This window comes from Canis lupus, chromosome 24 (genome assembly GCF_011100685.1).
Source record: "Canis lupus familiaris isolate Mischka breed German Shepherd chromosome 24, alternate assembly UU_Cfam_GSD_1.0, whole genome shotgun sequence".
In the NCBI taxonomy this organism is placed as follows: domain Eukaryota; kingdom Metazoa; phylum Chordata; class Mammalia; order Carnivora; family Canidae; genus Canis; species Canis lupus.
In genome coordinates, this window is record NC_049245.1 from 13,202,621 (window position 1) to 13,218,957 (window position 16,337).

The following is a 16,337-nucleotide window of genomic DNA, read 5'->3' on the forward strand; positions in this document are numbered from 1 at the left end:
AAGGGCTTTCTGTGCCTCTGGGATCTGGATTTCTGTTTCCTTTCCTAGATTAGGGAAGTTTTCAGCTGTTATTTCTTCAAATAAGTTTTCTGCCCCCTTTTCTCTCTCTTCATGTGGGATTCTTATAATATGAATGTCATTACACTTGAAGTTGTCAATGGGTTCTCGCTTTTTTAAAAAAGATTTTTTTATTTTTTCATAAGAGACACACAGAGGCAGAGGCAGATGGAGAAGCAGGCTCTCTGCAGGGAGCCTGATGCGGCACTTGATCCCAGGACCCTGGGGATCATGACCTGAGCCAAAGGCAGACACTCAACCACTGATCCACCCAAGTGTCCCCTCAATGAGTTCTCTTAATCTATTTTCATTTACTATTATTTTTTCTCTTTCTCCTGTACAACTTGATTGCATTCTATTACTCTGTCCTCCAAGTCACTAATCTGTTCTTTTTTGTCCTCTAATCTAGTATTCATTTCCTCTAGTGTATTTTTAATTTCAGTTATTATTTCTTCACCTCTGATTCTTTTTTTTAAGTTTTCTTTCTCTTTGGGGGTCTGAGTCCTCACTGATTTTTTCAATCTAGTATCTTTATGTTCACTACTTTACATTATCTACCAATCTTTTACTTATCTGTTTTGTTTAGCTCTTTTGGTATGACTTTGTCCTGTTCTTTTTTTTTAATATTTTATTTATTCATGAGACACACACACACACACACACACACACACAGAGAGAGACAGAGAGAGACAGAGAGAGACAGAGACAAAGACACAGGCAGAGGGAGAAGCAGGCTCCAGGCAGGGAGCCTGACGTGGGACTCGATCCTGGGTGTCCAGGATCAGGCCCTGGCCTGAAAGCAGCGCTAAACTACCGAGCCACCCGGGATGCCCTGTCCTGTTCTTTCATTTGGGACATATTCCTCTATGTCCTCAATTTGTCTAGCTGTTTGTTTCTATGTGTTAGGAAAGTCTCTTGCTCCTGAAAGTATTGGCCTTATGAAGAAGCGGTCCCATAGTGCCTCTAGTAGTGCAATGTCTCATTTATCAGAACCCAGCACTTCAGGTGTGTCCCTCCATGTATTGTGTGTGCATTACTATTGTGGCTGAGCCACCTTTGCCTTCAGTCTGGTCATCTACAGCGGTTCTCATTGCCTGTTTTGGGCAGGGTTTATTCCCTGTGTTGTTAGTGGGGCAGTCTGGTGCTGACTTGGACTTGAATTTAGTTAGACCAGGCATTTGCCAAAGCTGTGGTAGATCTGAACTGCTGGGCACTTTCCTTTTGTTGTCCCCTGAGAGGCTTTTGTTTGTGGGCAGGGCCTCCAGTCAAACCAGATGCCTAGGCCCTGTCCATTGCTGCGGCTGCAGTCAGACTGGTATGTGTGGTTGTATTCCCCTCTCCCTAATGCAGGAGTCACTTCAAGTGGAGCTTGCCCTGTCAGGTGTGCTTGTCGCACCACTTTGGATGGGCTCTGGCCACAGGTGTCTGGGAGGGAGTGGGTCTGCAAGAGAATGTGGGGTGGGGTGCATGGGTGCACGTTTTGTGGGGGGTCTTCTGTGGGCAGAGATCTGGGATCAATGCCTGGCTGGAGGAGACATGTCTGTAACAGAACACAGCGGTGAATCTCACTGTTAGCAAGCTAGGTTGGGTGTTGGCACTGTGCTGATGCTTGTAGGTGGCTTTGTGTTTATGCTGGGGGATGAGGGAGGGATAGGGTGCCTGCCAGCTCCTTTTTTTTTTTTTAAGATTTTATTTATTTATTTATTTATTTATTCGAGAGAGAGAGAGAGAGAATGAGAGAGAATGAGAGGGGCAGAGACACAGGCAGAGGGAGAAGCAGGCTCCATGGAGAAGTCCGACGTGGGACTCGATCCTGGGTCTCCAGGATCATGCCCTGGGCCGAAGGCGGTGCTAAACTGCTGAGCCACCCAGGGAGGCACTGCCAGCTCCTTTTATCCTAGTTAAGTCTCCTGTAGACCCCTGCTCCTTCAGCACATGCTCTGAGATTAATAAGCAAATTTATAAGCTTATGAGCAAATAAACAAAGTGTTTTCCAAATTGCTGCTTCTATTCTGGGTCTCAGCCAGGCTGCTGTCTCTTTAATGGTGGGAGTTCTGCTTCCTCTCACCCTCCCAGGTCTTCCAGAGCAGAACCCTCTGATTTTTTTTTTTTTTTATTCCCAGTGCTAAGCCCCACTAATTATAAGAACTCCCGACATCAGGCCCCCCGGTTTTAAAAGTTAAATGTTATGGGGATTTGTCTTCTCTGTGAGAGATCTGCATACCTGAAGTGCTTGATAATAGGGTCTGCCTCTCTACACCTGTGCTGTTCCTCCCTCCCACAGACTGTCCCGTGGGTCTATTTAGCTCCAGATCACACCTCTGCTCTTCCTACCTTCTCTACATTTTGCTGTGAATAATCTCTTCTGCTAATCTTTGGGTCATTTTCTGGGTTATTTACATTCATGTAGGTATTATCTAGTTGTATCCAGGGGACGAGGGTTTCCCTATTTTGGCACCCCCCCCCAATGAAGTCTTTTATCTTTTCAAAAGGGGAAAAATAATCTGCTTAGGAAGGAGGAGTACAGTCTTTGGGCACTCCAGTCAGTCAGGAATAGGCATTTCCATAACCTTTCTGGGTTGAGGAGAAAGACAAGGAATTGAGACTCGAGCATCCTGATCCCCCAGGTTGAGCAGAAAGTCCTGCTAGGTGGGAGAAGAAAGATGTAGGCTTGGGGCCCGATATAAAGCAGGCTTGCTTTTTGCTTCTTGGCGGCACTGATCTAACTGCAAGCCTCCTGGAGAAACCTCCTGACATTGGAACATGGTGCAAGTAGCTGACAAATAGGCAAAGGACTTAAGGACTTAAAGGAATGGACTGGAGTTAGCACTTCTAGTTCCCCACAGCCCACGAAGATCAAGACGTTTCTGCATATCCTAGAAGAATGCCAAAATAAACTGGGTCCAGGGTACACACTTGACTGAGCAGAGATCTTGAGCCACTGGGAAGGACCCATTTTGCAAGGCTGCAACACAGGGTAGTTAGGACTGTCACCAGATGCTCCTCCCCACTGCCACCTGGGCAAAGAAGTAGGGAGACCTGGAGCTGGGATGCTCATAAAGGACTTGACTTTGAAGTAATTGAAAATGCCTCTGAAAATGCCTCTGTGGCAATACTTAGATGTTTTTTAAACTGGAAAAGACTGAATTACTTTAATTGGCAAGATTTTGTTTCCTTCAGAAGCAAGAATGCAGAATTTGAGTGAAATGCGAATTTGCAATTTAAGGTAAAGTATCATTTTGTTGAACAGCTGAGCTGTGTGTACATTTTAATCTCACTATGTTGGGATCTTTTGGGATGGGGGTAAGCTATCTCACATACCAAAAGTAGTCTGGGATAAAGAAAAAACTGGTTCTGGGTTTAACACTGGAAAACAGAAATATTTATCATGGTGTAAAAGGATGAAAAGGTAGAGAAGAGCAGAGAAATGGGAAAAGTGGGAGCACTTCTCAGAAGCAAAGGAAAGAGGAGGCAATTGCTGAATTCAGTGAAGGTCACAGGATGGTGAGCTGAGCTCTTGTTAGAAGACCTTTGATTTGATGAGGAGTCATTCAGAATTCTTGAGAATAGGCCATCCCAATGTGCTATTTACATTTTTTAAGATTCTTTTATATTTAGAGAGCGAGTGAGCGAGAGTAGGGGGAAGGGGCAGAGAGAGAGAGAGAATCTCAAGCACTGAGTATGAAGCTTGATCTCCTGATCCTGAGATCATGACCTAAACCAAAACCCAAGAGTCAGACGCTAAATGGACTGAGCCACCCAGGAACCCCAATGTGGTGCTATTTTAATAGCTATAGTTTTCCATGGGATGTTAGTGCTGAAAGATAATGTAGTTTAACCCCATGGTCCTACAGATAAGCAAATATGAAACCAGGGACCTTTCACAGAAACCAGTCCAAATGATAAATGAGAAAAAAAAACCCCAAATATATTACATTTGGGAGTCAGCTAGAATCAGCCTGTTTTGTGTCACTTGGGGGGAAAAAGTGCATTGGGGCATGAATAAGCCTCCTTGGGAAATAATAAAGAGATCATTCATGAAATAGGCAAAAAGTTTGCTGGAAAGCATATACTCTGACAGTTGTGAAATGTGTTTTAATTTTTTATTAGAGAAGTTGGAAGTTTAATTTCAATATTGATGGTAACATAATTTTCTCTGCTTTGTTCAGAGGAACACACAGAATCAATTTGTACAAGCATATACAATTCAGTTGGTGTTTTGTGTCCTAAAATCAGTAATCTGATTAGTTCTAGACTACCAAATTTCCATGCGCTCCTCCTGGCTTTGGCCGCATGGCTCAATTCCCCGCGGAATACTTTTTCATGCACTGTCTGCAACACAACTACAGCAGGCTTAAAGACCATGCAGATTAACACTGTAGCAAATTGTTTTGATATTTAACAGACGTAAAAAGGTTATTTCCTGATATGAAATTCTGAAAATCTGCATAAATATTTTTGTGTAAAATTAAATTAGTTATGTATTTTTTTGAAACTAGAACTCGAAGTATCAAGAATGCCCACATAATTCATATACACATATATATAGACTTTTTCATTATGCTAAAAGTCTTGATAGTCAAATTATACTCTGTGCCATACATTTATTTAGCCAGTATTTATTTGGCATTATGTTAACTGTATCTGTACGGATTAGTCTTAATTGGTGCTTGTGTATCATGCAAACACAGTTCTAGTATTCCTGTTTACTAATCTTGTCATGTGGCAATACTTAGATGATTTTGCTCTATAACAGTGTGAATTAGGAGTATAAATACTTTATACACGGTCACATTTACAAACGTTTGCCAATAACCACTTCACAATCTTTATGGTGTAATAGTGTATTATAATGTCTGGAATCGGCAGAAGCAATTCCTATAAAGCAGTATCAGATGTAAACTGTCTTACGTGTGCCTAACAGAGTTCTCCCTTGAGCACTGATGAGTTTTGGCACAGATACAAGTTCTATTTTTTTATTCTAATAATTTCCACAACTTTTACAGGGAATTAGCTTCTTATGGCATGGCAGAGACATGGCACTTACTGATGAGGTAATTTAGATGTGTAGAAAAATTCTGCAAAATTATTTGGCTAGCAGACTGCCACTTCTGCTGATGAATTTGTAGACAGAGTTTTTTTTCTAGTGCATGCACTTGCTATTAAATCACTAATGCACTATTTTTGCTGCAGCTCAAACATGTCCTAATGCATCACAGAGCAGAGTTGTTTACACCAAGCTCATTCACTTGTGATGGTATTTTTTAGCAAAACATGTTTAAGTTGTAATATTCAATGGTTAAACTCTGCCTTACTGGGATAGTAATTTTGGTGGAGTTAAAGCTACTTTTGGTTGGCCAAAGAAATTCAATACTCAAAATGTTAAATAAAAGTATGTAAATCTCTGTGGTTTTGGGTAACATCTTGTCTATATATAAAGGAAACCCAAAAGACAACAGCTGTCTTGCATGAAATCTGTGTTGGGATGGTTGGGGGTGATCTTATGATGCTGTGTGGTTTTGCTGCTTCAGTTTGCATTTTGGAGTTTCACACTACTGTTGCTGGTCTGCGGTCCATCTCGGCTTCCAATTTCACCATCTGCTGCATCTCCTTCGCCTGTAACATCAGAAATGTGGCCTTACATGTTGAAATCCTCTCCTGAAGGCATGCAGCCACCCCACACTCTCTTCTCCCTTTAATCTGATGCTATCACTACATCCCTCCTACTCAAAGTGAGGGCCATGGACCATGAGCGTCATCAGCACTGCCTGGGATCTTGGGAGAAATGCACAATCCTGGACTCCACCCCAGACCTACTGCATCAGAATGTGCATTTTAACAAGATCCCAAAGACACTTTTATGCCCATTAAAGTTTGTGAAGGACTAGTTTTACATAGTGCCAGGAAAACCATTTGAAAAGAGGCTAAACCAGTCACTCAGTGTTTAGACTATGTCACGTCAAACCATTTGGTTTAGTTTCTACAGGTGGACATGTTGCCTTGACTGTATGTAATTTGAACTTTTATTTATTTTTTATTTTTTTATTTTTTGTAATTTGAACTTTTAGATCAAGTGTTGCCTATGGACAATATTTCCCCCAAAGAGCCTGAAATTTAATTAATTCCCTAAGAATCTAACTGATGGAGAAGTTTAGGTGGGAGCATATCACATTGGTTTGGCTGGGGTAGCTTGCAAGTAGAACATTACAGGAATATGTACAGTTCTTAGAATCCTGCTGCCCCAACTTTATCCTTACGAGCTGTCACTTCTTGGGGTAATTTTTTATGGGTTTCCCCAGGAAGTAATTCATAAGATTGAGTTCACCATGGCTCAAGACTGTCACTGAGAAAACCAGGTGGTTTGGGAGGTAGAAAGGAATCAGAGGGTGAGGAGGTGAGGAGGGTGGGGAAGACTGGTGACAAATCAATTGGCTTCTTTCAACATTTACTTTCCAACTAGAGTTTGGATGCTTGAGCCCAATCCAATGGATGTATCTTTTGAAGGAAAAATAAAGCATCCTTTTCCTCTTTTTGTGACATACCACTGTTAAATAAAGACATTTAAGAATGGAAACATGATATATAAAGATATAACTTAGAGGAGGATTCTGAAGTACTGATGTTACTGCTCATGTCTGCCTGGTATTCCAACCAAATGGAAGATCAGTAGGGGGGCTGACTCAAATCTGAAGATCATCCTATGAGCTTCTAGAGGCCCTGTTACAAAACTAGTTTCACCGTGGACATATAGTAATTCCCTTATTATTTTCATATTATGGCTTTGAATTTCCCTTTGGCAAAGATGAATATAGTCAAACAAAAGAATTCTATTTTTCTGCTCAAATATGAGATGGATGGTTCCCTCTACCTAGATATTTTTCTATGCCTGAAGTTTCCTAATACTCTGAGAGAAATGAGAAATGGAGAAAAATATACAAACATGAAACTATGACACAAACGGTATTCATAAGAGATGACAGTGAAACAGTATCCGCACTGCAAAGTAAATACTTTTATGTTCAATAAACAGTAATAAGATTCCCTATACTTGTCCCTACTTAGCATTTAAATACAATACTGAACGCAGTTAAAAAGGAAGAATCATATGCTATTACAGGACTATTCTTAGAGCCAGGTTCTCAGATGACCAGGGTGACCATTCATTCCCATTTGCTGGGTACAGTTCCAGTTTATGCCTGTAGTCCTGGCAATTATGAACATCACGTACTTTCACTCTCAAATTCAGATAATAATTTATATGGTCACCTTACTAATGAGAGGTGATTAGGGTCCTTGACAGACCAGATCTAGCAGAAAGCATGGCAAGAGTCACTGTACAGTGACACTGTATAATGTTTCTGTATGCAGACCATAACTCTCATTAAAAAGCACCAATGAACTTTGAGTAGGGTGCTTTACAAATTAATTGCAGTCATATTAATGCTTGTGAAAGGTCTGACTTTGTGACCCAGTCTTAGCTGTGGTGGGTCCAAATGACAGTCATGTATCACTGTTCTTGATGCCTGGGGATATCTTCATTAGCATGACTTGAGTTTCCTAGGTCTGCAGTAGGAAAGGCTGGCTAAGACGCCCTCAGAAAAAATTCTCTAAAGATTTTGGGCATTTCAGTTTGAATATTACATCAGAAATCCAGGCATGAAATTATCAAGCTTTTAAATCCAAACCCTTGAGATACTAATTAGTTATGACCAGATGTGAATCATAAATGGAGAGTGCGCCAAGCATACTAACAGAGCTGAGAAGGAAAGCAATGTCTTGCTTATCAGAGTTTTGGTCCTACCTTGTGTTTGGGACACTGCATGGCAGGATTTCAATAGCTGTTTGTACAAAAATAGTAATGTCAAAATTGAGTCATACATATAAAACAAAGAAAATAAATGAATACTGAAGTGAATTTGAAAAATGAATGCAAAACCATATACAGAAAAGCAAAAAGCTAATAATAAAACATGTATACACCCATCAGTGACGAACTCCCCCCAAGATTGATCTCAAAAAAAAGAAAAAAAAAAAAAAAGAACAAAACAAACAACCAATGCCTAGGAGCCCAGCCTGTGCTTTTTCTCCTGCAGGAGTGAGTGGGGAACCCTCCCTTCAGCAAGAACACTCACTTCTCTTTATTAAATGTAGGACTGATGATAAAAATCAACTTTTAAAGCTTGGGTGTGATGGTAATGGAGTTGTTAATGTCTGAAATGATACATGTCAGGATGGATGACATATTGGTGGCTACGAGGTCTCTGGGAAAATTTAGTAGAAAACAAACCCCCAACCTTTGGAGTTTTAAATGAAGAATCAGATGACCAAGTAAGCAAGGCCATTAGGTGGCTTATAAAGAGCACATGAGGTTAGGATTCAGAATCGGGGACAAATTCTATTAAAACTTGAGTTGTTTCTGCTAGTTCCCTCAACGCTGGTCTAGCTAATTAAGTAGATCCTTGGGGAGATGAGGTGAGCTCCTGGGAGTAGGGTCACAAGGATGCAGTAAAAAGCCTTAAAGAGATATTATGGATGAATGTTAAAATTAATTTATCTCTGGCTTAGCAACAGAAAATAGTCTTTGGGTTTAATAAGGGTTTGGGAGACTTATAAAAATTTAGGATTGTCTGGAAATAGGAAACTTTTCTGCCAATGAAATGTTTAATTGGTTATCAAGGGAGCTTTCCTACCTGATTCCAGATCTTGCCCATTGTGAGGGAAGAAAGGCAGTCACTGTGTCTTTTGCATCTATGCCTGCTACAGGGTTGTAACACACTGAGTAACTAAGAGCTCTCTGACCTTTAAATTCCAAACAAGACAAAACCATTCTAGACAGATCTGGGACTGAATTTGTTATTGAACAGCCCATGTTTTTGTAAAGCAAGGCTTAACATGAAAATTCAAGTCCAAATTCTACCTCTGCTAGAAGCATCAATAGGATATTGTGTATTTCTTTTCATGGACTCTCATTAAATCTGCATCAAATCTCAAGTATTCTCATGATCTGTGCTTTCCTAAGCTTCTGTGACTTGAAGTATCAGTTGTGGGTGGTAGATGTTGCTTATGACATATTGATAGGCATTACGTGAATTTCTGGAACAAAAAGCTACTATCCTCCCAATATACCCAATCAGTCCAGTGATCACTTATGCAATATATTTTAATGCAAGAACTCTGATGTGGTTTGAATTCTCCATGTATTTAGGATAAAAGCTCAAAGTGATTTTTTTATGTAGTTTGGCTCTGAAATTTAAAAAAAAAAAGTAGGTAAGTGTATTCTCTAGCTCTGATATTCATTATTGTAGTAATGAGTAATTTTTAGCACATTTACATTCTTTATTCAAACTTGTTGCTAAGCAACACAGTAATTTCTAAGTAGTTTCTTAATTTAGTTAACTGAAACATAACGGTACCTTACCTTCACTGTGCCTTCTTCTGAGAGGCATCCTTACCCCACCCAGCCCTGAATCACTGAAGTGGATCCTAATGCTTTGGAGATGATGGTTTTACCTTTATTCATACTCCCATTTGGCCCTGGAGATGGTGGTTTTACCTTTATTCATACTCCCATTTGGCCCATGGAAACACTTCTGAGAAGTGCTTTATGAGCAAAAACATAAGCTAGGTAACTTGTACCAGAACATGATGTATCTATGAGATGGTCAAATGAACTGGACCCATAGGACAATAAACATTTATTGTCCTCCTTGAGGATCTGTGGACTGTTCATGAATAGAAGCATTTAGCTGAGAAGGAAATGTGAAACATAACTCAGAAGTATGCTGATGAATAAAATCTTCTGTCTCCCAAAAAGTAACAAATTTGAAACTGGAAGTTGAATTTGTTACCCAAGCACAATACAAAAAAGATTTTATGGTTTGGTTTTGCTTTCTTGAAGATACATTTTAGTGTAATTCCAACTGAAGTAGTTTTCAACAGGAGCCATTTACTCTGAGAAATATACCTTAAAGAGGATTGGTTTATAGATGGAGGAGATAGGAAAAACCAATGTAGTATGTACCTCATCAAACCCACTTCACAGTTTCTAGATGGAAGTAGGTTATCTAGATATAAAAACTTCTAAATCAGCTATATCTAAAAACTGAAATTTGAACTGAGGCAGACTGAAATCTAAACTGCTCTGCAGGGTCATTTTGCCTTATAAGCTAGAGGTATGGCCATCAAATTGAAATACTTGGATGGCCAATGGCCTGTACAGCCCATTTGGGAAGGAGCCCACCTGTACTATAGCTCTTGGTGTTGCTATCTAAAAGCCGACAGCTAACTAAAGAGCTGGATTTTGGACAAGCTATCTGTGTTGCCTTCTTAGTGTTTTGCCTTGCTGGGGAAGAAAACAAAATTATGGTATCCACTGGTGTTCAGTGGTTTGTAGAGTTTGGGCAGCTCCTTTCTGGGGGGTCCCACTTGAAGGCTCTGAGACAGTTTTATACTTTCACTTTTAGATTGAAGTGGAAAAGAGGTGGTTTCTCACATTTGCTTTTGAACATAGCAAATGTTTAAACTTGCTTGCCTCTAGGCTGCATATTCTAAAGCTGTAACTGAAAATGGAGAAATAATTTGTAACCTTTGTTTTCTCCTCTCAGGGACATCATTCTTAGAGTCAGCACAATCTATTCAAATGATGACTTTGAGGGTTACCTCCCTCGCTTCCCGCCCCGCCCTGCCATGGTTACATTCCTTTTCCACTTCCAAAAAGAATTCTTTGTCTTGTTTGATGAAATGGGGGAAAATAGAGTAAAAGGCACACATTTTTTTTCTAGCCACCTTTCCACACCACTACTCAGGCTACCAGCTTTAGGAGAAGGGTCCCTGCTGGCTTGGCATCTGCCTCCCAAAGTGAGGTGGCTGTGTCTTTTTAGGCCTTTTAGATAAGATACCTGCTCATTCTGTTTCTCTAGGAACTCTAGGTGTTCAAGCTGGACTTTTTTCAACTGATCCATTTCTTTGGACTGTTTCATTGCAAGCTGTAAAACAGAAAAATTCTGATAAACTTTGGGTTGTAATCTGAAAATTTATGGATGGGGTATGATTGTTAAGTCAACAATTTAACCAAGGGAGATATTTATTACAGAATCATGAAAAATAATCTGAAAACTAGAAGAGTTTATACCCATAATTAGTACTGGGAAGATGCTCCCTGTTAAATCTTCTCAGAATATAATAGATTATTTATGCACAATTAAAGCTTGGCTTCCTTTTCCATATAAAATGGTGCCAGATTAATATCTTAAAGATTTTAGTGTTAGATTATTTAGCTCTCTGGGAGCAAGCAAGAGAAGCTAGAAAGTTTAATGTACAGAAAAATCAAATTAGGCAAATTAGCCAGAAGAGGTCTGATATCTAAGCATGAGTTATTGTTTACACTGCCAAGGAAATTATAAAATACTTACTCTCTTTCTTTCTTCCAGAAACTTTTTGGTGTTGCTGCTATTTAACTCCCTGACTCGCCTAAAATAACAGGTACAAATAATAGTTGGCATGACATTCAATAGAATCAACATAATATTAAATGAGAAAGTGCTATATTCCATTTAATTCTCTGGATGGGATCATCACTTTATCCAAATTTTTGCAGAATTTTAAAACACATAATGTACAGAGAAAAATACAAACATCTTTGTAACCAAAACTCAGATTAGTCAATACTGATGTTTTGCCATGCTTGACTCATATTTTTGTCAAATAAATAAATAATTTTTAAAGGGAGAGAGAGAGAGAGAATGTGAGCACAAGCAGGCGGAGCAGCAGAGGGAGAGAAGCAGACTTCCCACTGAACAGGGAGCCAACATGGGGCTCCAGCCCAGGACCTGAGCCTAAGGCAGATGCTTAACCGACTGAGCCACCTAGGTGTCCTGCTTGTCTCATATTTTTAAAGGAAACAAAGCCCCTTTTGTATTTTTCCTGATTTCATTTCCCTCCTTTTCTCCTCTCCTCTTCTCTTTTCTTTTCTTTCCAGACATAACCACTATTTTGAATTTGGTGTGGAACTTCCCATCCATGTTTTAATATTTTTATTCCATATGGATGTATCTGTTTGCAATACATACAAGTGCTTCTCACACTTTCTGTTGCTTACAAATCAAATGGATATACTGTTAAAACACAGATTGCTGGACCCACACATAGAGGGTCTGATTCATGGGTCTGGAGTGGGGCCTGAGACTCTGCATTTCTAACAAGCACCCAGATGCTACTGGTCTATATTGTTCTTTGTGTTTTCTAAATTTACCTAAATGGTAACCTATTCTGGGCTTTTTCCTCTAATTTATTATTTAGCCCAAGTTTTAGAGATATAGCTATGTTTCAAACTCTTCCATTACTTTCATCTGCTGTATGGATTTTTCCATTTTTGAAGAGAATATATTCCCAGTTTGCCATTAATGACAAATAGGTTCTTTCCAAACAAAGCTCAATGACCTGGTGCATAGGGCTCTGCAATGCTTGACACTCTATCTGTTGACTAAATAAATGTGGGGCATATCTTCCTGTACACATGAGCCCAAAGATTTCTCTAAGGTATACACCTAGATTTGCAGGTTGGTAGGGAAATGAATAGTTTCATCTTTACCCCAAAGCACTGGACCTAATTTGCACTCACAACCAATGTCCGAATGCTACCTTTTCTTCATGTCTTTGTCCTCAATTGATACCGTCAGACACTTACTTTTTTTTTGTCAATTAGTTTTTTGAAATGGCATCATTACCAGTGAGGCCGGAGTGCTTTCCATGACTGAATAGACCTATAACTGATTGAATTTCTCTAATAGCTATAAGTCTGTTCAGGTTTTCTCCTTCCTTTCAGTCTGTTTTGGACACTGATAGTTTTCTAGGCAATTGTCCATTCCACATAAGTGTCCAAACTCACTGGTCGTATTATCTTTACTTTCAAAAATGTTGATTATATCTGCAGTAATTTCTCATTTTTATACCTAACATTACTAACTTGTGTTCTTCTGCTTCTGGCTCAGTCTTGCTGGAGGTTCGCTGATTTTATTTTTTTCAAATAATAAGCTTCTTTTTGCTAATATTCTTTTCTACTTCAATACTTTTTGCTTTTATATTTCTCCTTATCTGAGATCTTTGGGTTCACTCTGTATTTCTAATTTTATACTCTCTTGAGTGTTTAATTAATGAGTTTGCATTAATTTTATAATGTATATACAGCTAGGGGCACCTGGGTGGTTCAGTCAGTTAAACGTCTGACTCTTGATTTCAGCTAAGGTCAAGATCTCAGAGTTGTGAGATTGAGCCTCACATAGAGCTCCACATTGGGCATGGAGCCTGCTTTAGATTCTCTCTCTCCCTCTGCCTCTTCTCCCCACCCCATTTGTACTCACTCTCTCTCTCTCTAAAAAAAAAAAAAAAAAAAAAAAGAAAGGTTATATACACCTAGGCTGTAATGCTCACTCTAAATATCACTTTAGCTACCTTCTTTTTTTAAGGTGAAAACATTTAAGAGCCACTCTCTTTAGTATCTTTCAAGTATATAATACAGTACTGTTAACTATAGTCAATATTAGATCTCTGGAACTTACTCCTTTTGTAACTGGAAGTTTGTCCCCTTTAACTAACATTTTCCCATTTCTCCACCTTCTTAACTCCTGGAAACATCATTTTACTCTGTTACTATGAGCTTGGCTCTTTTTTTAGATTCTACATATAAGTGACATCATGAAGTATTTGTCTTTCTCTGGTTTACTGCACTTAGCATTATGCCCTCAAGGTCCAGCCATGTTGCCACAAATGCCAAGATTTCCTTCTTTTTTAATGGCAAGATAAAATTGTTCTGTGTGTGTAGGCACATGCGGATATAAAAATCACATTTTCTTTATCCATTCATCCATTGATGGGCACTGAAGTTATTTCCATGTCTTGGCTATTTGAGTAATGCTGCAATGAACAAGGGGGTACAGATATTGCTTTGGTATAGTAATTTCATTTCCTTCAGATACATACCCAGAAGTGGAGTTGTAAGATTGTATGGTATTTCTGTGTCAATTTTTTTTTTTTAAGATTTTATTTATTTATTCATGAGACACACACAGAGAGAGAAAGGCAGAGACACAGGCAGAGGGAGAAACAGGCTCCATGCAGGAGACTGATGTGGGACTTGATCCTGGGACTCCTGGATCACGCCCTGGGCTGAAGGCGGCGCTAAACCGCTGAGACACTTGGGCTGCCCTCTGTTGTTAATTTTTAAAGGAACTTCCAGATTGTTTTTTATAGTGGCTGTACCAATTTACATGGCTCCAACAGAGCAGAAAGATCCTCTTTTCTCCACATCCTACCAGCATTTGTTCTTTCTTATCTTTTTGGAAAATAGCCCTGCTAACAGGTATGAGGTTTTATTTTATTGTGGTTTTGATCTGCATCTCCCGATGATTAGTGATATTGAACCTTTTTCATGTGCCTCTTGGGCATTTGTATGTTTTCTTTGGAAAAATGTCTACTCAGGTCCTCTGCCCACTTTAAATTCAGATTCTTTTGTTGTTATTGAGTTGTGTGAGTCCTTAAACATTTTTGAATATTAATCCCTGATACATGGTTTACAAGTATTTTTTCCCATTCCATAGGTTGCCTCTTCATTTTGTTGATTCTTTTGCTGTGTGCTTTAGCTACCTTCTACACATTGATAGATAGTACTTGCATTGTTGGTCAGTTTTAAATATTGCATAATTTCTGTTGAAATGTCTTCTTTGACTCGGGAATAGAATTGTCGGCTTCTATATGTCTTTCTTTTTTTAAATTTTTATTTATTTATGATAGTCACACACAGAGAGAGAGAGAGGCAGAGACATACGCAGAGGGAGAAGCAGGCTCCATGCACCAGGAGCCCAACGTGGGACTCGATTCTGGGTCTCCAGGATCGTGCCCTGGGCCAAAGGCAGGCGCTAAACCGCTGCGCCACCCAGGGATCCCTCTATGTGTCTTTCTAAGCTATCTGATTATAAAGTTTTAATTTTAATTCTCAGTACTTCGTTAAAGTGGACACATAATGTGCGTGTGTAGAAGGTAACCATTCTGCACAGAGAAATTATTTTAAAAACCAGCCATTTGTAGATGTTTTAGAACCACCTACCACTGGAAACAAAGTCAAATAAAAAAATTAAAAACTTGGTCAATATCAGTAACTCAGAGTTTAAGATAATACAATCTCGACTGGGCTGAAGTTCACTTTGTAACATACTTGAAAGAAATGATAAAGAGCTGTTTAACGATGAGCACATTTATCCTACTGAATTCTATATTATAGTTTAGGCAGTCTAAAATAGTTCAAATGGAGGTTTTATCATGGCTGGAATATTTTACGTTTTTGAGCTAAACCAGATAATGTCAATTCCACATATAAAAGGCCCTTAAAACAAAGTTCCTTGTTTGAGAATAAATAAATAAGAACAACAGGATGGTGCAAAGATTAAATGGAGTAATAATTTCCCTAGATGCTCCACATTGATTGGGAAATTTTTCAAGCAACATTTTAAAGAGTCAATTCATTTCCATTTCCAATAGTAATTGAGATGTGCTTTAAAAAGTCAATGAAAAAAAATAAAAAGTCAATGAAATTGAGGTAGTTGGACAGCAATTCTTGCCATGTTCAAAATAAAGAGAACACATCAGGTATCCGATGAGCATCCACCCATAAAAGACCATGTAGACAAGGAGACCATGAAGCACAGGTACTTTCCTTTGCAGCTACAAAGTTCTGCAGCAGCTCAGCCTACAGCTAAGGGAGAGTGGAATGCCTTGAAGCCCTAAACGTGCTCAGGTCTCAGTCCTAAGACTAATCTTCACTTGGCTCACTGGGAATCAAGTGCTCTTAACTCCGTCTCTTGGGTAACATGACTCCTGATGTCCTCTCAAATCTACTTTACTGTCTTTGCCTAAAGGGTTTGCACCTAGAACCTTCTCTGGAGGTCAAACTTTTCCCCAGTCCCAGGATGTGACTAACACGGAAATACAAAAGCGAGATACCGTTGGTTCAAAGAAATCAGTGGTGCAGCTTACCCTGTAGAGCTTGGGATCAGGCTGAAGGACTCACTGTAGCTGAGACCAACATACCCTTACTCCGCCACTGCTTGGGACCCTTCCTGCTTTCCCTACTCCTCTTCTCTGAAGATCCCTTCCTCAGTAAATCACACACAACCAAATTCCTGTTTTAGTCTGTTTCTAAAATAAATAAATAAATAAATACCCCAACCTAAGAAAAGGTCAAACAAGCAAAACTGAGTGGGGGCTTTTGAGATGACCCCTGGCGTCAA

The 16,337-nt window shown here is 39.4% G+C and overlaps 1 protein-coding gene across 11 annotated transcripts in view; it reads right to left on the reverse strand.

Annotated features, from left to right (window-relative positions):
- Positions 1–4,146: 4,146 nt before the first annotated feature.
- PLCB4 (phospholipase C beta 4) overlaps positions 4,147–16,337 on the reverse strand; it is a 419,571-nt gene continuing 407,380 nt past the window's right edge. For 10 of the 11 annotated variants that reach the window (XM_038571637.1, XM_038571634.1, XM_038571639.1 and 7 more), the window contains 4 exons: positions 11,469–11,526; positions 10,956–11,042; positions 7,859–7,895; positions 4,147–5,673 (listed from right to left, as the gene is read on the reverse strand). In XM_038571637.1, coding sequence (XP_038427565.1) covers positions 5,585–5,673; positions 7,859–7,895; positions 10,956–11,042; positions 11,469–11,526 — 271 coding nt within the window. In that variant the 3' untranslated portion in view covers positions 4,147–5,584. The remainder of the gene's footprint in view (positions 5,674–7,858; positions 7,896–10,955; positions 11,043–11,468; positions 11,527–16,337) is intronic. The other variant, XM_038571643.1, reaches the window with a different exon arrangement.